The 22,103-nt window shown below is 32.8% G+C and overlaps 1 protein-coding gene across 1 annotated transcript in view; it reads right to left on the bottom strand.

Annotated features, from left to right (window-relative positions):
- The window catches only part of DYNC1I2 (dynein cytoplasmic 1 intermediate chain 2), a gene marked incomplete at its 5' end in the record, with an annotated part of 50,959 nt that overhangs the window by 14,492 nt on the left and 14,364 nt on the right, over window positions 1–22,103 (bottom strand). The window contains 9 exons of the mRNA XM_082841552.1: window positions 1,299–1,443; window positions 2,334–2,467; window positions 2,781–2,894; window positions 3,256–3,402; window positions 4,298–4,423; window positions 4,915–5,014; window positions 5,126–5,288; window positions 5,516–5,611; window positions 15,476–15,591. Of these exons, the coding sequence (XP_082697678.1) occupies window positions 1,299–1,443; window positions 2,334–2,467; window positions 2,781–2,894; window positions 3,256–3,402; window positions 4,298–4,423; window positions 4,915–5,014; window positions 5,126–5,288; window positions 5,516–5,611; window positions 15,476–15,591 (1,141 nt within the window). The remainder of the gene's footprint in view (window positions 1–1,298; window positions 1,444–2,333; window positions 2,468–2,780; window positions 2,895–3,255; window positions 3,403–4,297; window positions 4,424–4,914; window positions 5,015–5,125; window positions 5,289–5,515; window positions 5,612–15,475; window positions 15,592–22,103) is intronic.

Raw genomic sequence — 22,103 nt, 5'->3', positions numbered from 1 at the left:
AATTCAAGAACAATCCAGGAAAGAAAACAGATGACTGACAGTATATGCATTCAAACCGAGCGTCTGATCTCCATGAAGAGGAAAAGGAGGAACTGAATGAATATTAAGTGCCTATCATGCTAGACACTGTGTTAAGCACTATTTAATAAGTTTTTCCTTCATTAGACTTAAATGCTATTTTTATGCCTGCTAATTAATCCCAAACCTGAAAACGTTCAATTTTAAGAGAAAGTTTTCTAACTCACTAAGAAAGCATCAAGAAAGGACAAGAGTAAACAGTGAGTTCATCCCTGATTTCTGAGGCCAGCATTTGATAAATAAATGAGTTCCACTGTAATAGTGAAGAATATCTCTTAAGACCACTAGGTTTTCTCAAAGAAATTGAAGAATCAAATAAAGTTAGGACAAGGCAGACAGAAACATGAAAAAACACAGCTTAAAATTTAACTTAATTTAAATAGAATCTGATATTTCAAGTATGCAGCTTTGCCAGCAGCAATGTAATACTGCAGAAAAGCCAGACAGAAAAGTCAAGGCACTTTAATTTTTAAATGGAGTCAAATGAAACTACAAGGCCTATCACAGGAAGAAATGTTCCCTACCTGGATTTGCCTTGAGACTTTCAATGAGGCATGGCAATGTCACATCTATCTGGAATTGCTGTAGGATCGGAAGCACTTTATAACATAAATGGTTTTTCAAAGCTTATTAAAACCCAAACAAACTATTTAAATTATGTATTGCAGAAAACAAAAATATATATGCATCATATATATTTACACAGAAGTATTTACACAATACTTTCTTAATGATTCCAGTTTATGATGTATAGACTCACTGTATAAGACTTACTATACACCTCAGGTTTTATCTATCTTTTCTCCGGTTTCCATCAGCTCTGTGAGCCAATGCAGTTCTGAACAGCCTCTAAAAGCTCTTCAAAGAGCAAATGCACAGCTTTTGTGTTGGGCTATAGGGCAGCTACGTGAGTGCCATGTGAGATCCTCAGCGGCTTTTCCTCCAACTCAGTTCAGGGTAAGCAGTTCTGTGCTTGAAAAGCCTGAAGTGGTGGGAAGATTGGTCTTGGGTCATGTGTGGGATTACCACACTTGTCAGCATACTTTTAAGAAAACTTCAACATCTAGTTGTTCACTCATGTTCTGTGTAACTTATTAGGTTTGATCTATCAGTAAATCATTCTAAGCTATTAGGAGGCTTTTTGTCTTTCCCATGTAGTAATAGAGCACCACCTTGTGTCAGAAACCTGAGTACTTGACTAGACATCTGTTTTTAGATACCTTAGTTGTCCAAAGTTTTACTGTCCAGTCAAATGATGAAGTGACAAAAAGATGTGAGAAGTCCACTGCTCCAACAGCTGCATGACAATGAATGCCAGTAATTGGTCCTTGATGTCCCTCGAACATCTCACTGATTCCAGCTTTGCTGTTTCATTAAGAGTGAAAATAGGGAAATCTCTTGTAAGTAGAGCACTTATAAATATATTTTATCATGGGTTTATTTATTACACTTTGACATAATTTCAACAAACTTAACTCTGTGCTCGTAACACATAAGAATAATTATGTTGAGTGTTACCTATCCAGATTTGATAAGGCTACTAAAGTGGTTAAGTACATTTTGGAACCATAAACGTCATGCTATTGATGACAGAAATCAAAAGTCCAATATCTGAGGTTCTGAGGTGGTGGGATAGAGACAAATGAATGCTACATGTAAGAGAGAGAATCTGGGCTACTTTTAAATCAAAAGCTTTGAAGTGAAGGTGATTTGTACTTGAGATGAAATCTGGACCCTCAATTTTTTTTTTAAAGGAAGCAATTGATAAGGTACAGCTAGACAATTTCAAAACAGGTTGAACAGCAGGAGAAATACTAGTCAATTTAAAACGTGTATGTGACATTACTGTGCGATTATCAGGAGGACTGAACTAAGGCTCAAAGTCCAAATAAATCAAGATGGAAAAACAGCTGAAAATCTTATTTACAACTTTAAAGGTCAGTATGTGGTATGTGCATTTTGTATTTGTAATTGCTGAATGCTACTTCCTACCACTAACTTTTGTGAGCATGTCCACACGTACAAAAATCACAACACACCACAACCCTCAAAATCCAGAACACATCATGATCCAAATTAACCTTTTATTTTAAAAAAGTATTTAAGTTTTAATTTTATATACCTGAATTTAAATAATTTGTCACAAATAACGAGTGGCTCTAGGACAGATTTCTACTTGAATAAGAGGCAATTTGTTTTAATACGATTATTCAAGAGAGAATTTTAAATAATTGTAAATTCCAGTTTAGATTTACCTGCCATGGCGGCATGCTGTGTACACAGAACCTTCTTCACTCCCAACAACGAAGTTGTTGACATCTCCAACAGGGAAGGACATAGATGTCACAGCGACTGCCTTTGACTGTTTATGAACCAATTCCATGCTATCCTACACAGAAAAAATTGAGTAAATTATTTTGTAAACTTATAATTTTTAATTTTTTAAAGAAAATTTTCTAGTCTTAATTAGTTTGTAAACAATTATTTTACTATACTTATATAAATTTAGTTTGATTAAATGAAGCAGGTTTGAAAATGAAGTATATACACCACAAATTACATTTATACATGTTTAGATTTATAAACTATTACTATAATACTATTATAAAACATTTATGAAAAACATAAGCTAGGGTTTACATAGACTTAAAAAAATACCAATATTTGCCTCAAAATTTCAGAGCTTTCCAAGTTTAACCTACCTGTGGATGGGAAAGCATGTCCAGACTCCATGAACAAATTTTTCCATCAGTAGAGATACTAATCAGATTGTGAGCGTTCTGTGTCCCAACAACATTTACACAATATACAGGATGCTAAAAAAAGAGATATTAAAGTTTTCTGGGATTATTTTACCAAAAAAAAATGAAATAATTTTTACTGTATAATCACAGGTATTCTGTTTCATATCCAGTCTCATATCTTGATGGCAATTTTAATGTGAAATTCGATGCTATTCCGTAGATTAGCAAAACATTATCTCAGAAGAGAGGTAAGTTTCTAATAAAATAGATTTCCAAAAATACAAAGAAAAAAAAAGCCTTCAGTTTTGGTTGCTAAATGATGAGAAATTCACACATCAAAGGAAACACATTTTGAGACTACTCTGATGGACACTACTAAGTATTTAATGGTGAAAGAAGACAGAAATCTAATGGAAATAACCCCTTTACTTACTGTGTGTGCTGCAGCTGACAGTGGAGTTCTTTGCACTGGAGTTCTTTTATTGCTACGGTTATCCCACAGCACAATCTGGCCTGAATATGTACCACCAACAACCAGATTTGGATGAAATTTTGCAAATGTAGCAGACATAACGGCTGACTGCAAACAGCAAGATTTTTATATTTAAGGTTCAAATGGAAGAAGCGTGACAAGTTATAAAAATAAATCTATATCCAAAACATTTTCCCCTTTATTGTAAAGTATCAGAGATTATAAAAAACCAGTAAATAAATATACTTTAAAATTTCATTTTGCTTTAGAACATAAGATACAGCTTTAGAATAGTTTTGCTTAAAAGTCAAATGTAATGATTGTTTACAGAAATGTTTAAGAAATTTATCGAAGAAAGCAAAAATTATTTAATTTGATTACATCATTAAATCAGAAGACAACTGGCTCTACTTTAGCTTCTGACAGTAATCTGACAACAGAGTATATGCTAGTTTTGATTCAGTTAAGTGTTTTTGCAGAATTATGATATTATTAAAAGATTATAACTTATGCAACCAGAAAGGCTTGCAAATTCTAACCTCCCACTAAATCCACTTTAAAAATCTGCATCTGTTTCCTACTTCAAACATATGTTTCTACTTAAAACTATCTAGTTCCAACTCCTCAGGCCATGTATAAGTAATTCAGTGGGCCAACCATCTAATTGTATATTCAGCAAATAAGTTCCTGAGAAACTCCCTGTAGAAAAGACATTTTATAAAAGATTCCTTTTATACAATCAATCACAATAACAGAAAATCACAACTGCAAAGGACTTTAGGTGTGATTAAACATAAGAGATGTCAGAAAAGCTAGAAAACGCAGATCATGTTGAACTGAGAAGTCTTCAGTTTTTCGTTAACATCTGTTTGCAAATATGGGGTGGTTTAGTAAATGCCAATCCAATGAAATCATTATGTTGACAAGAAAAGAAGAAAGGCACTTGTCTAAATTCATTAGTGAATTCTTAAACTTGGGAAAGACTGCTAAAAGACCATCTTACCTGGCAGTGAAACACATACTCTGGAGTAGTTTTTTTGTATTTCATATTCCATACAAGGGCCACACCATCAGGCTCATGAGGAGCATCTTCGTTGTTATTATAGGAAGCCACAAGTAACTCTGGATACTGCTCGCAAGAATCAAGTGGGAAAAAAACGCTATGCATAATGAGAACTGTTTTACATTCCTAGTTACTCAACTGTTATTATTAAATTATTCTGAAAATACAAATTCCTAACACTTCACCAAGAAATATATCTCTAGAGTTATGCTTGCTGGAACATTAGTAAAACTTTAAATTAGTTTAGTTATTTTAAATGTTTTAATGTTAAAATATTTTATTAAAATATGTGTTGCAATTCTATCCAAAGGAGATTTGGTGAGCAATTAAAATTAGTAAAACTGGGCTGTGGCATAAATAAACTCTTGATTTTTAAATATAGTGTTTCCAATCCTTTCTTCCTAAGTACATAAGACAACCATAACCTTAGAACCATCATCCATTGTAATTTTCAATAATATACATTGATTTAATTACACAAAGTTTCCACAATTAAAACTACCTGCTTACTGGAATTAAAAAATGAGTTAATAGCAACCAATTATGTTATAATTTACCTGAGATGACCAATCCAAACAACTAACAACCCGATGCTTTGACCAACGTTCGTCAAAAAATTGTCGATTTAATGACAGTTTAGCACCTGCTTGAATCTCTCTACAGAAAAAGACGAAAAAAAAGAAACCCAACAACTGTTATAACTTCCCACTCTTAATCTTAAAGTAATTCAACATTGCTGAACCCATAATTTTAGCAATTAAACATTACCCTTCTTTGTCTTCCAAATCTCTTCCACTGTAGTCAAAGAAGATGTTAATCTGCTCAGAAAGAGCTCTTTCTACAATTCTTGTAGAATGGTCGAAGAAACTTAAAAATTCCTCAGAGTGCAAGATTTGCTGCTTTTCTTCTTCAGTCAGCTCGTGCGGGGGGGCTGTGAGACAAACGTTTTTCTGAAGTCGGATTTATGCCACTCAAATCATGTCACCTCACTATCACAATTTGCGTCAATGAATGCCACTCATTCTTTTCCAAGCAGATTCACCTCTTTGATTTAAAGCATTTTAGTCTACTTTAATATATAAATAATAAAAGCAGTCTTAACAGGAATCAACAAAATTTTTTAAATTATTTTTTTTAAAGTTGAATTCTTTAAGATACCTTTACTATCACTTTCTTCATCTTTCTTTAAAGTTTTCTCTTCCTCAGGTTCAATAGGTGGTTTAGGAGTCACTACGTCATCTTCTTCCTCTTCATCTGAAAAAACAGAATAACACAAAAATTATTTTCATGAAAATAACTGCTAACTCTTGAGGTAATTATTTCAGAAAGTATCACAACTCTTTAGATAAAAGCAAAAGAGTACAAATAATATAAATTTTATCAATACAATTTTAAAAAAAGAATTAAGTGGAACTTCTTGGTTTTTATACATACCTATGTGGTAACTCAGCAATAGTCATATCAAATTCTGTAGCAACATAAACTGAAATAAGATAGATAAGCAACTAGGATGAGTCCCTCGTGGAAATCTCTAAAAGCTTGCAAGCATTTATCATTCCAGACAGAACAACATGCAACTCCTACATAGTTTTATGTAGCATGCTGACACATTAATGCTGTAAAATGAAGAAAATCAAATGTCTAAAATAGCCTACAGAGCTGGCTGCTTACTTGTGATCTGAAACCATCAGTGTCTAATGGGTCTTCATATGGCATAAAGACGGCTTACATTAACTCTCAGGTTGCTATTTGAGAGGCAGATTTTAAAGATAATAGCTATGAGACCACATTTTCTATTCTGTCATTTTAAATGCAAGTCTCATTATCTACTGTTACATGATGTGGCAATAAGCACTTAACATAATGTTTTCTTAACTTGAATAAAAATACATATTGAGATAATATACAATGTTTATAAGACTTCTAAAAATTATTAAATCTCCCCTTATACCCCCAAACCAGGAAATAACTTTAAATTACTTATTTTAAAATGTTCTAGAACATACAACTCTGCCTACCTTCTCTTTCACTACATACTGAGATGGATTTTTATTAAGCAAATGCTTATTTTTATTGCCTAAACAGATGTGTCATTTGTCTATGAGGGAATGGCAGCAGGCGTCTGCAGCAAAGCGCATCTCAAGTAATAAGAGCCCATTCAGTAAGGGGACTTTACTTGTTAGTTATAGTCATTTCCCCGACCTATGTTCAAAATTATCTAAAACACGCATACATACGACATACACAAAAGAATAGTCAAGGATGGGAACCAGCTGCCAAGTCATGGTCCCAGCAGCCAGGCCAGCTGACTAGATAGCAACAACCAGATGGCACTGCTGGGATTGTGTCTTTCTGCTACAAGGTGGCAATGGGATGGCATAACATTCTTCCGCTTGACTGCTTCCAATCCTGTCTCTCCCCAATGGCGAGCCTGTGCAATTACCCACACTCCAGGAGGCCTACAGATAAGCCTTTACCCTGCAAACAAAATGCAGCTTGTAGGCCACACCAGCTGCCAAACCACACACATAGTGTTAGGTTTGGAGAGCTATGAAAATCTTTCTAACTCTATAGTATAAGCAATAAAAATGTAACTGTACCTGTAGGAAAGAAAGCTTTAAATGACACTGTATACTGCACACAATGATACAACCTCCAACTTAATCAAAATGATAATGACGTATGCCAATCCTACATTACTTGAAATTGAGCGATTTTTACGTTCTGACAAGTTTACAGAACTAGGATAAATGGCACGAATGATTTCAATATATGCTCATACTTTTGAACCAAATGGTGAAGGTTAAAATTTTTCCTTTCAAGGGCCTCAATCAGCCACAAAGGAAAACAGTAATCACTGTCTTTTCAGCCAGCCCAACCGCATTTGTCAGCCCTTTCTCCGTCAATGCAGCCAGAGCAATCAACCTGCCAAACATTCAGAATGGAAAAACAATCTGAAAATACAGGGTATAATGCACCTGCCAGTGAAAATGGCCATTTCAAGAAAAGCTAGTGATCTCAGTGACCCCGCTGAGGAGGCGGTGGTGCAAAGGGGAAAGAACACGTAAAAGAATTCTTAGTGATCGCCACTCTCTTGCACACTGACACTTCCTTACAAAGCATGCCAATTACAGCTTTTGTGCTACTTAAAAAAATGAAAGCTTTTTTTTGGGCAAAATAATCACATAGAAAAACAGAAAGACAGTACTTTTTAGACGAATTCTCATATACAACGGATTATTAATCTGAAAACAGTGTAACTGGTAACAATTCTTCTATACTGTACTGCTCCAACATTACAATGAAATTATACCATAAAGTCACTCGCCAGTGTAATGTAATAAAATAATTTAATTGTACTTAAGTTGACTTTTAGAATAACAGGATATTTACTTCAATTAAAAATTAAGTCTGGGGACTTCCCTGATGGTGCAGTGGTTAAGAATCCACCTGCCAAGGCAGGGGACACGGGTTCGAGCCCTGGTTCAGGAAGATCCCACATGCCGTGGAGCAACTAAGCCCGTGCACCACAACTACTGAGCCCGTGCGCCTAGAGCCCATACTCCGCAGCAAGAGAAGCCACCGCAATGAGAAGCCCATGCACCGCAACGAAGAGTAGCCCCGCTCACCGCAACTAGAGGAAGCCCGCGTGCAGCAACGAAGACCCAACACAGCCAAAAATAAATAAATTTATAAATTATCTATAAAAAAATTAAGTCTGAAAATATGTATTTTCTGCTAATACTGTCAGTTATCTTAATCAATTTTGTCGGCTAGTAGGGTTCACTGTATGTAAATCCTAAAATCAAAGATAAGTAATCTGAGTCGCCCTGGACAAGTCATTCTTAAGCACTGTGAATTATAAATTACAGCCTCCTATCCACATCATATTTCTCTCCTTCAACTTTGTTGCATTATACGGTTTCTAAGTACCATTTCCAATGAAAGGTGTCAAATTCCTGTCATAATGCATATGGTCGGTACTTCAGTGCTAAGTGACCTCATAATCTATATATTTAACAGAAAAGATCGTTCTTACAGACACTCTTTTCCTTTTAAAATTTAAAATGTAGATGAAGTATGGTAAACAGTGATCTGTATCTGCCTACTTTATGGCATTTGCCATGCTAACTTGCCCATATAGATTACTTTAGTTGTGTTTGAATGAGTAATAATCTATTTAAATACTTGTTTTCAGGATTTTATTTTAGAATGAATGTACATAGCTCTCTTTCTAGATGAATTAAAAACTGATTAAAAACTATGATAAACCCAAGGTTCATAAAAATGACTAAGCTAAATAAAAATTCCAGGAACATTACAAAAATGATCTGTTCTTTAAAAGTACAAAACAGTATTTTTATTATAAAGCTGATTATCTATATATACCAAATATTTGGCAAAAAATGCCTAACATCAGTAACATCAGATTAGAGACTGTTCCTCTGAAACAAATACACTTCTCTTATTAAAAACTAATACAATTAGCTACTAAAAAACTATTAACATATAGTATTATGTTAATAATACTATATTATTAGACCAAAAATATAGTATTACAATTCTAAAGATTTTCTAGGCTAGTCCCTATTACATGATTATCTATATTTAAAACTAAAAAAGACTGCAACAATGCAGGAAGACTGAAAAATGGGACTGCCATGTCACATCAATTTATTGATGAATATTCATTGCAATATGCTAAGTGGTCAACTCCATGCTTTCTCTGACAGGGAATCTAAGGTTATAAACTGAGCAGTAAAGAATGCATAAAAGTAGCAGTTACTTTTAAAATGACAAATCTCTTGTCAATGAATGCTAAGACTAGGTTTAATGAACCATTGAATTTTTACTGAGTTAACATCAAAATTGTGATGTATTTTGGTGAGATGGAAAGAAAAGCAGTTTTGTAAATTAAGCTGCACCTAGAAATAACACCAAAGAATGAAATTCCAGTTGTTGGAATAATCTGTTACAGTGGAGTAGGTTAATCAAAGTTAAATCATCTGTGAAATGGGTGGCTTTTGTTAAGCTGAAGGAAGGAGTCTTCAGAGCAAGTTTTCTCATCTGTATATCACGCTACATTTAAGAGACATCTAAGAATAAGCCACAAAGCATGCTTTGAATTATTTTAAAATATTACAACATATTTAACAGGTAATATGAAAGATCCTAGAAAATCCTCACTAAACACTGATACTCTTTATTCTATCACTTCTCACAATTAATGCTCAGTATGAGGTCAAAAATAAATATCATCATCGGGGCATTAATGTCATTTAGCAAATACATTTGTTGTCTATAAATTTATTAACTAGTTTCATCATACTGGTGTACTGTATTTTAAGATAGTTTAATATCTTATGAAGAATTTTTAATTTACAGAGTAGTCTGATTTCTCATGATACAAAGGAAGTTGCCACTGAGTTCCAAAACTCAGGAAATGTGTTGCATATAAAAACATAATTTACAAAACTTCAACTAATAACTTCACAAACAAAATGAGAATATTAGAGGGAAATGCTTCAATCATAAGTTGAAAAATACATGTTAGATATGAATGATTTTCCTTTAATATTTTGAAAATAACCCTTTCTTTTCTGGATCAACATTCTTTTGAATCACTTCATTTCGATCCATTTGTCCATAATTTCATCTTCTTATACCATACTCTTTAAAATCAATATTAAGAAAATCTTATATTAGGACAAAACTTCATGAATGTATCAATGGAATTCATTCCTTTTATTTTTTTAAACACCCAGAATCAGATGCAAGGTCACTTGGATTTCCTTAATAATTTAGATCTTCAACAAGGGAAAATTTTAATTGGGAAATATTTTGAATATAGATCTAATGCTAATTTGGAAGATAAATAAAAAGGGAGTAATACTTTAATCATACATAACATTTACTTTAACACAGAATTTGTCTCTCTACATTGTCTCTTTTTATGTAAAATTCAGATTTTATTTAGGCAGTATTGGCATCATTAACACAGATCCTGTTATCTGCAATCTCATAAATATTACATTTTTCTGAGGCCACAATTTCAGATATGCTGATTAAAGTCTTTCAGTCAAGGTTACGAATAAATGCTTCAATTTTCAATTATTTTTATATTCTCACAGATTCTCTGAGGTTTAAAACTAATTTATTACATGTGTTATTTATTCCAGGATTTTTTTTAAAAATCCATTTTAGACAAGGGTACTATTAAACCAGAAGGCCCACAGATTTAGTCTACTTGGGAAGTATGGATTCCAGATGTTAAGATCATGCAATAAAAAAATTAAGAGCTATTTTACATATAACATTTTTCTACACATTATAAATGCTGATCAACACGTACCTGAGGAAGAATATCTGACTACTAAATCAACACCAAAAATAATTACAAAACTCCACAAAGATAAGAAAGTGGAATGATATGCGAAACATAGCACTTCACTGGAAATCAAAAACCAGGTTCTGGCTGTAGTCTGATATTCTCTTATATTGTGACCATAGGGTCATCAATGAACTTCCTGGGGTCTCAGTTTCCTCAGGTGTAAACAAGCTGATTAAACTTTGGAATTTCTTCCTCTTTAAAAATCTGTGTCTAAAAATTACAACAACAAAAAAATCCATACTGACGAGGTGAATAAGAAAAAAATAACGCCATTTTCAAAAGAGTTAAAAACTTTTAAAAGAGAAGAAAGTAACTTTTCCAGGAGTGTATCTGTGGGCACCACACTCCTGCCATGAGAAGTTCTTTTACCTGCCGAGAACAAAATTGACTGAGGTCACATGTTCCTTGTCAATTTCATTCACAGTAGGTGCTTTAAGACAGCAAAGCACCTCAGTTCAGAAATGGTACTACCAACTTACAGAGTAAACTTGAAAGAAGATGGCTAGAATAGGGAAAAAGGAAAAAAAGAAGAATAAAAATTGCTTTTTAAAAGAATAGATTCAGCCATTTTTAAAAAATGAAAAAAAAGAGTTAAGCCTAAAACCAATTTTTATCTTCAATTTGGTAACTCACGTTACTTCTGCACTAATTATACTGCCTACCCAAGTTCAATTTACTGTCTGTTACACTCAAACTGTGATTTCAGCAATTTTGTCTCATGGTGAGTTTTGGAATTTGTTACGTAATTCTTAAACGTGAGCCAACCAGGCTAAGTTTGAGAGGCACTGTATTAAACCAATGGATAAGCAGAAGTACAGTTATGCACAAAGTGTTTTCATTATAAAACCTTAAGTTCAGGTTTTTTTTTTCTTTCCCTCTTTCTAGAACCTCTACAAATTAGGAAAAGAAACAATGTAAGAGCCCTGGACATGAAAATAATTGTAATGATATAGAGAGGAAATGATTTCATTTTTATAAATAGTTCCAAAGGCTAAGGATGGCTCCATGGTATTGGGGTACATTTCGCATTCTCCTTCACTTACATACCTCAATCTGAAACTAAAAAAAACAAAGAAATAATCGAGTATATAGCATATACTCAATAAACTTGCAGAATCCATGAATTCTTGTTGCAAATGAATAAATGTGGACCTTTATAAAACTAACATCTAAGTCTAGTTCACACAGGAAAATTTTAAAGATAGTGGTGCTAATACAGACATACCCATTAGAAACTGGGCTCAGTTCACCCATCTTGCCACTTTCACCTTCTATCAGTAAGGATAAGAAAAATTCTATTTAACACCATAAAAGATCAAAGCTGTTTATTAATTACTCTTAGCCAATCACTATAAAATATTATCCTGATGCAAATTTATCGATAAATAAGTTAACTAAGCCATGCTATCTTTTAATGAAGTAATTTTCAAACTACAGGTCTAAGCCAATAAATTTAGTGTATTATGGTCAACACTGAAAAAAATGAAATATAGCAAGAGCAGAAAAGGTGTTATTTCATAAAACTTTTGTATCAGTTACAAGTTTCCCCCACTATTCGAAAGTAGAGCAATCCTATGAAACCTTTCTTTCTTAAGCTGAAGTGGTGTAAATTGAAGAAGTAATTACTTTAGACACATCCTGTTAACGGATGCACAAAATAAATACAGCACAGATGCTCAGAGACACAGTTCAAAGCTATGGCAGCTTTCTGCCGAGATGCTGTGTGTAGTTCCCAGGGAAGGAGCTCTCTGCTCTAGTGGACACCACCTCCCAATGTGGTGTAAAGTGAACTTGTGAAATTCAAGGGACAGCTGTACACATCTGTATCTATGTTTGTACTAGATTGTAATGTAAATTGAATTTCTTACCATAGGTGACTATCATAAAAGCATGAAAGTGCTGCTTCAGTGGCAGCATGAGAGAAAGCATACCTTGGAATCAGTCAGACTTGGTTTAGAATCTTAGCTACTAGCTATGTGACCCTTGATAAGCTATCTCTTTCAGCTTCAGCTTCTTCATATGTAAACAGAACCGATATTTAACTCTTTAACTCTCAAGGTTTTGGTAAGACGATTAGAGGTAAAAAAAGTGCCTTACACAATACCTGATATGTAGTAGACACTCTTTGCTGTTAAAATTTTCAGTCATCAATTTGAACGTGAGGTTTGAAGAACCGTTAAAACAAGTAGCTAAGATAATATATTTGAAACATGCTAAAAGGTCCAATTTTGTTCATAGCATTCAGAGGGATAAATAAAACATAAAATAACAGCACACGTTTATATCTATATACTATGTCATCATGGAATTCAAGAAGGCTATAAAGGAGAATGTATGTTTCATATATGGATCTAAGAGCAAATAATGATTAGAACATGATATGTTCATGTTAAAACCAAGAACTGAGACTAAGTGCCTTTTCACCCAATTTCATCAATAATTATGTTGTAGCATTAACACTTGAAAATAACCTATTTTCCCAGCAGTTACTTCCACAGTAAAGGCATGAAAAAAAAAAAAATCCCAAGTAAGTAAATCATTCTCCTGAGTAGGTAAAAGCAATTAATTCCTTCACCAAATATTTACTGAGTTTGTACTCACTACATGCCATACACTATTCAAACCAGGCATTACAGCAATGAAGAAGAAACAATCCCTATACTCATGCAAAATCTGGCAAAGAAGCTGAAGTTCGATAACACTAAAAGCCTTGCCCTAAATAATTTCAAAGTGAAAAAAATAGTTTATCTTGGGCTTCCCTGGTGGCGCAGTGGTTGAGAGTCCGCCTGCTGATGCAGGGGACACGGGTTCGTGCCCCGGTCTGGGAAGATCCCACATGCTGCGGAGCGGCTGGGCCCATGAGCCATGGCCGCTGAGCCTGCACGTCCAGAGCCTGTGCTCCACAACTGGAGAGGCCACAACAGTGAGAGGCCCGCGTACCGCAAAAAAAAAAAAAAAAAAAAAAAAATAGTTTATCTTGAACTTCCGGGTCATCAGCTTACTTTACAAATCACAATCTTTTAAATTTTCCAATTACTTGAAAAATAAAAATGGGAAAAAAAATTTTTTTGAAAACTGCCAGGCATATACTATGTAGCTATACATTCAAATTAGTTCAAAGACATTGTCACACATTCACACTTTAAAATTTATATGCATGTCAAAAATAAGCAATTAAAAATGCAAATTTCAAGTAGGATATAAAACCATATGTGTGTATATACGTATGTTTGTGTGTGTTTATGTATACATATATAATTTTTGAAAAAATATATCATGGAAAACAGACTAGAAACTGTTTTTATAGTGGTATAACAGACACTTCCTACCCTTTCTGTCTTCTCTAAATTCTCTATGATACACTACTACAATTATTAAAAAAAAAAGAAAAAAATTTTTTTAAATGGAAGTCTTCACTTAAACTAATTATAGGTATATTATAATAGGTATTATCCAAAAGAGCTTCAGAATGCTTTACATTTCAAACAATCCAAAAAGCATCTCAAAGTAAAGCTAAATCTCCAAATTATTATTAGAAGGAAAAAAAGCCTAATTTATTTTTTAAATGAGTCACTATACCCTCATTTTGGCTATTTTACTCACTTTCTGAGTTAACATATCTAACAATATAGCTCCCAAAAGACAGAAACTATAACACTTGAATATACTAGTTAATAAAATAATATTTTCTGGAAATTATAGAATCCTACAGTATTAGTTTTTTCCATACTGGTAGTTCAACACTTTATCTTTCCTGTCTTTTTTTTTTTTTTTTTTTTTTTGTGGTACGCGGGCCTCTCACTGTTGTGGCCTCTCCCATTGCAGAGCACAGGCTCCGGACTCGCAGGCTCAGCAGCCATGCATGGCTCACGGGCCCAGCCGCTCTGCGGCATGTGGGATCTTCCCGGACCGGGGCACGAACCCGTGTCCCCTGCATCGGCAGGTGGACTCTCAACCACTGCGCCACCAGGGAAGCCCCATGTCTTCTTTTTTTTAAGTGGCTTATGTCTCAAAACCATCAGGGTTTTTTTTTTTCTGGTAAAAGGAGGAGTTTGCACCTGTGAAAGCTATCTTACCAAACCACAGAGCAGCAGGAATGAAAAATATGTATCCATAGAGATGAACATTCACATGGTCAAAACAAAAAAACTCTTGGATAAAAATGTTATCCTGGGGCTGTTTCACAGAGATTAAAAACTGCTATATAATCAACACAGTAGAGCCCTTGGATCATAAAAGAGGAAGTTTATGAATTAGGTCTAGATTTGTTCATTAATATGGATTAACAATGACAGTATATCAGAATACAGTATACTCCACAGAAAATATTGAATAATTTACATGATTTCATTTGCTATGGGATATATTGATACTCTCATTTTGGGATTAATTATGTTCATGACACAGAAATAGAACATGCTTAAGTTTTTCTGCTTCTAAAGCAGCACACAGCAACGACAATATGAAAATGGAAATATTTACATTTACGTCAACAAAATTAAAAACATACATACAGCTTATATTTCTGTTAATTCTTAAAAGAAAAAGTTTTAAAACTCTAAAGAACAAATACATAAATACAGAAATCCAAAGCACTACTTTTATAATATTCCCCTAAGGAAATATGCCAAAAAATAAAAAAGGAAGAAGAAACAAAAAAAAAAGGAAAGAATCCACTTGTTTAATATGGCGGCTTAATGACAATCATATTAAGGACAGATACTCACCTTCTTTGGGTTGAGCCATAACTGGAGTCTGAGTTTCCTTCGTATATGTGACGATTTCACGAGGAGGAAAGTCAACTTGTGTAATTTTAGCCATTCCAAGTTTAATAGGTCCTCGTCTAAATAAAGTGAACACAAATGTTTTTAAATATTACAAATGATACATTTTAACTACATCAAATAATGTTATTTTATAAAAGTAATAATTAAACACTATATATCCAACAGTGTAATTTAAATCCCTGTTTTATTCAAGAAATTTTAAATGAACAATTGGCTTTATTTTAACAAAAGAATTAGAAGGTATCAAAAACAAAAGATATTTCCGAATCATTCAAGGTGTTTATTTTTCACTTTAAAAAGGCAAATAATTTAGTTTCTTAGAACAAATGTGTGGGTAATAACAGAGTAAGAGGAGAGGAATTTCAGAGCAGACTGCTGAATAAGGTTGGTTATGAGAACTGTTTTTAGCAGGGATACGATTCTGGACATTTTTTCAAGAGTCAAATATGTGGATCTCACTCAGACCACATTTAGTTCCCTTCACCATCAGAAGACTTCAGCTTTAAGAGTTAGAAAGAAGTTTCTGTTGAAAACCATTTTTTCTACTTATATTCTGCAGAAATTGAGAATCATACAGTCAATTTAGATTTTAAAATAAAATATTTAAACTTTAAATCTCTAATCTCTGCATGGTCAACATGGTCCTTGATTCACATACGGACAAACTATTGTGCAAACATGTTAGACCTAAACTAAAGCCACATATCTTCTGAATATCATGAAATTACTAAAGCCACTTCTGTTTTAAATAGGGGGGAATACATTCTTTTCTGACAAACAGAAGAAGAGACTTGTGGCTATTATAGTAGATGTCTAAATTCTAAACCAAATATAGCATGCTTCCAAACTCCCAAAGTTCTCAATGATGAATCTGTCTTAAAAGAATATCTAGTAAAAACAGTGGTGGAACTTCCAGAATATAAAGGAGGATATCTGAAATATATATATACACACACATATATATATATATCATTGGTAATATAACATTGGTAATATAAACTAAACTTTTTTCTTATATAAACATCCTTTTCAAAATCCTGTACAAAAAAGTTTAATAAAATTAGTACATTTAAAGAATTAATTTTCTCTAAGGTCCCAAATGTGGGCCGTAAGAAAATTTAAATGTGTTTTCTACCTTGGGAATATCTAGCCTTAAAGAAAAAAAAAAAAAGCATAATCAAAGAATTAAATGGGAAATTTTAAGTACATTTGAAGTAATCTAGTATTCTAAGAACAAAATCTGAAATAAGAAACTTTATATTCTGATATTTAAGATGTAAACCATATGAAAAGTAAGTCACTCACATATCTGATAAAAAACAGTCAAGCCAACATTAGGAACAAGTTACTAACTTGAGTACATATAGGGTTTAATAGGTAAAAATCACAATACTAGAACAAACAAACAAAATATTCTAAGATTTAGGGATAGATTTAGGGAGGTAATACCTCAGTTATCCAAAGCCACTTTTACTGAGAACAAGCAAGCAACTGGGGGGTGGGGAAGCCTCAGGGCAGCCGAGAGAGGCCTACCAGCTAATGTAGAAGAAGCTCATATACTTTTCTTATATGGCCTAATTCAAGGCTTATTAACTCTTAACTTTAGACATAATTCCTAAAGGTGTTGGTCATATGTTTTAGAAGCTGCAAAATATCAAGGGAAAAGAGCTATCTGAGTCAGGCACAATGGCAGTAGCAAACATTTATAGTTTGCATTGGAGACTAGAATAAATAAACGAATGAATAAATGAATTAATGAGTAAATCAATAGCAATCTGGAGCCACGGTGTAGAAACCAACAGCTCTGTTCCTCTCAAAACCTTAGAAATCATCAGGGAATTTTAATATAGAAAAATAAATTAATATTCATGTTGAGTAACCTAGAAAAGGTTCAATTACATATAGCATATTTATTAGAAAAAGTATGGGAAGTTTGTAATACATTGTAGAAAAACTTACATCAAAAATATAGAAATAATAAAAGTAATTTGGACATTTAAATGGGTAGACTTAGGGTACCTCTAAAATCAGATACATAAAATATGTCTTTCACAAATGATAGAGGATAAATGAGGTGTCACAATAAAATATCACCCTTCAAACTATTACCTGAATATTAGAAATTTAAGCAAAATAAAATTAGGACAATTTCACAAAGAATTAAATTAATTATAAAAGAGGGAAGGTAATAAATCTATTCAATACCCCAAATCGGAATCTGAGTGAAGCTGAAGAACTGATGGATCTGTATCCCAATGCAGCGTCCTAAACGGTTGTAGGACAACCATGAAGCATTAGCAAAAAAGGCCATAAGTTAGTCAAGCAAATACATTCTACGAATAGCTAAAGTACGGTTCACAGTTAAAACCCACATGTTCTGGTTAGTACAAAAAAACACCAGGTATCACTCAATGCTCTAGTGCATGCAATAAGCATAATATGGTTAAAGATGCAAACATACAACCTAGAATAGTTAAAAGACAGTATTTTCAGATTTTGGGAAACTAATATTGCATAGTAATGGCTAAGAACAGCCAAAACATCCAACATCCCAAATAACACATTATTTTTGGATGATAACAAGCTAAGCTATAAAAAAAAAGTTGAAATTTTAAGTTTCCTAATGAAAAAAACATTAGTAAAAACATCTTAGTTAACATATTATAATCTTGCCCAAAGCATTAAATGTGTGCAGGAAATTGTCATATTGGTAAAGGAAATGAGTCAACACATAAGCCTTTCGGTAAGAAAACCAAAGACTATTCCACTGGGATACAAAATAGCTAAAGTTTCCAAAATGTGACCCTTATGTAATTTATGGGTTAAGCACTGCCTTGGGCTTACATGTCATCTGCTTTAGAAAGCAGCTAAAGATTTCTGTCTCTAGGAAAAAGTAGATTTTTTTCCCCCAGGAAAAATATTTTATGTTCAAAGGATTTACCTAAACTAACTAAACTTATGGAGAATATCAATCCTAAATAAATATTCGGTTGTATTTTAGCCTTGCCTATTGGGTAAACAACTTACGTGGGATCTTTTCCAAAAGATTTAAGGAAAATTTAGTTATTACTAGAATAAAAGCTGCTTTATGACATTGGCACTCTTGAAAGGTTAGCGATAATAAGATAATTATGTACAGTACTGTAAGATGCTCATAGTCCCTATTGAAAAGTTAAGCACAGTACATTCGGTGCTACCATCTTTGTCAAATATATTTGTTTTTCACATATATAACAAATGACAATATACAACTAAAACTGCTATAATATTTAAATACAAGAAATGATTTCTATACTTGCCTCTATAATTTATCAGTAAAAGCAATCAGATGAACTGAACTAGAGAAATACTTCATTTTAAAAATATAAAGAAAGATCTTGGGATTTAAATGGTATTGTGTGTACACAAAGAAGGAAGAGGCCACAGTGAAGATTCACTTTACACTAAGCATTAAACAGAAACAAACTTAGGCTTTGTTAAACCAGACGGGGTTTTATGAGATGCTCTTCAAGGAATGTTCTGTACATAGCCTTTACATTCTCTAAGAGCTCTAGCTGTTATCAATGACATAGAGCTCCTTGTTGAGGATGTCATTTTAGTCTAAAATCAAGTAAAACTCTACCTCAAAATAGAACCAGTACTGAAAACACATGGCACAACATATGGGATTATATTTATTAAAGGCATCTGCAGACATATAAAGTAAAATTTCAATATAATCCTGAGACATATAATCAAAAGCCTAAGAGATAAACTGATCAAGAATGGAAAAAAGGAACAAGAGGCATGGATTACTCAATTGAATAACGGTCACCTAAATTTTAGCAATAACAGAAGTGACTGAGAAAGTGAACTAAATAAAATCTTAATGAAATGCAACTTCCCAATCTGCAAAGTTAGAGAAATATCATTTTTATGGCCTCATATATTTATTCATAAATTACCACCAGGCCCAACAGAAATTTTTGGCATTTAGAAAGAGTGATTCAGATGTTTTGATATCATACTTGGTAATGTCTAACATGTTTTTTCCTACTCCCTAAGTGTAGTAATTTTAGACTGTCTTGGCCAGCTAATGTAAGTGTATAGATTCATACACCTCACACATCTTCATGCATTTTCCTGTTTATTCTTTATCATCATGCCTGCTCAATGGAAGTTCATTCTGTTCGTTCTCAGACTCCAGCATTCTGTTTAAAAGCCACATATTTTAAAATGCTATTGTTTCACTGCCAATAGCACCAATTAATCAACAATATTAATTATCTATTATGGAATCTGGAGATGATTTAATGGAATTCATAGTTTTCTACTGTGTGTGTATACATATATATTAAGAAGTGAACATAATCAGTCCTCTTGAAAATTAACAATTAAAAATGAGTCTGTGCTCTCTAAAAAGATATCAAGTCACCTCATTTAAAAAGAGAATTTATTTCCTCTCCTGTTAAACTTAAAAGAAATTTATTTTCTACTCATTCTCTAATAAAAACAAATACCCCTAAAGATATTTAAATACCTGTTTTTTTGTTTTACATCTTATCATTACAAATCTACACTATAAACACAAGTTAGCACACTATTCTTAGGATTTTTCAATACAGTGAATAGCATTTAAATTAATGATGTAAAATTAATGAACACTAGAATGCAAGTTTCCCGAAGGCAAGGACCAGGAACATTATTTTCTGTGGTAACCTATAGCATTTAACATTAAATTGGCAATTCAATTAATACGTATTCTAACACAATAAATATTTTTCTTAACAGTTATTTACTTCCTATACCAATTTACAATATTCCAATGGGTCTCTCTAATAATCTCTAGGTTTTCCAATGAAACTCAGGAGGACATATTTTAATTCATACAGATGTTACATAGTATTTTTTAAAGCAAACTTGCTGACGTTGCATTAAAATAATCTTTCTACTCCTATTCAAAATCAAGAACAATGAGTTCAGAATTAACACAGTAGAGTATCTGCATTAAAGTAATATATAATATCAAATAAAGAAATTTTTAAAATACTTTTTTTTTACCTTGGGAAATGTTTTTATTATGGTAATGTATAAGGGGAAAATAAAACCCTTCTCTTGAAAATGCCATCTGTTTACTAGCAAAGGAATACTAACATATTTGCATAAGAATACAGAAGAACGAAAGTATGAAACAAATTTAGCCTTTGAAAATGAATTTAGACTAAATAAATTTAGTCTTTAATCTGTAATACATACTATTTTATGAGGTAATATTATTCTTAAACAGAAAGTTTTGACTTCTCTTAAATGACAGAGTTATGTCATTTACCTCCAACAACAGTATTGCTTAGATTTGCAATTTCAGTTCTATAAACAGAAGAGGTTTGGAAAGCACATCTCAAATTCAGACTGGTGAGCCTTTTGTGCCTTCTAATTATTAATGACAACCTGATTATTCAGAAACTGACTAAAGTACTGAGTTTATGGATTAGCTAGCCCCTTTGCTTCTTTTTTTCTTGCCTTGTCTTTTAGATGCTCATTACTTGTTTGTAACTTCAATCAGAGGTGCTTGGGCACAATGAAGACAAAACTTCCTAGTTTATTTCTCATTAAAAGGTGTCTTGAAGTTTTCCTGAGGAGGACATTTAACTTCCTAGACCAAAATAAGGATTCTGAATAAAGATTCTAAACTAACTATGTTTAGTCTCATTTCAGCTGCCATAAGAAGTCAAAATGTAAGATGCTGTTAAACAAAGACTTGGTATTATTGTGTGTGTGACAAAGAGAAGTAATAATACTTTTCTCAGTATGATCTTTGGAAAGAAGCTGAAATCTTACTGAACTTTTGAAAATCAAGTCCCAACATGTGTGCAGCATCCTAAAACAAACATGAAATATTGTTTTATAAGGAAGGCGCAAGTTCAGGAACACTTGGCAGTAAACTTTTTTTTTTTAATTGAAGTATAACTGACATACAACATTATATTAGTTTCAGGTATATAAGATAATGATTTAATATTTTTATATATGGTGAAATGATCACCACAATAAGTCTGGTTAACATCCGTCATACATAGTTACAAAATTTTTTTCTTGTGATTTTTTCTTTCTTTTAAGACCTGCTCTCTCAGCAACTTTCAAATATACAATACAGTATTGTTAACTACAGTCTCCATGTTGTACATTATATCCCCATGACTTATTTACTTTATAACTGGAAGTTTGTACCTTTTGACCCCCTTCACCCATTTAAACAACCCCTCACCCCCTCCCTCCACCTCTGGCAACCATCAAAAATTTTAGAAATGAAAATAAAAATGAACCCATCTGTTCTCTGTATCTATGAGCTTATTTTGTTTTGTTTTTTAGATTTCACAAATAAGTGAGATCATACAGTATCTGTCTTTCCCTTTCTGATTTACTTCACTTAGCATAATGCCCTCAAGCCAGTAAACATTCTTTTTAAAAATTCTTTAAATTTGTTATTGAAGCCAGTAAACACTCAATGTTTCCTTAGCAGTTATTCTTTATTCTTGATATTTTATGCATTATTATTTTCTACCTTAATTAGAAATAGTGACTTAATAGA

Source organism: Leucopleurus acutus, assembly GCF_964270905.1.
Source record: "Leucopleurus acutus genome assembly, chromosome: 6".
Classification (NCBI taxonomy): domain Eukaryota; kingdom Metazoa; phylum Chordata; class Mammalia; order Artiodactyla; family Delphinidae; genus Leucopleurus; species Leucopleurus acutus.
The sequence above is the reverse complement of the archived record's forward strand: the minus strand, read 5'-3'. Positions and strand labels throughout refer to the sequence as shown.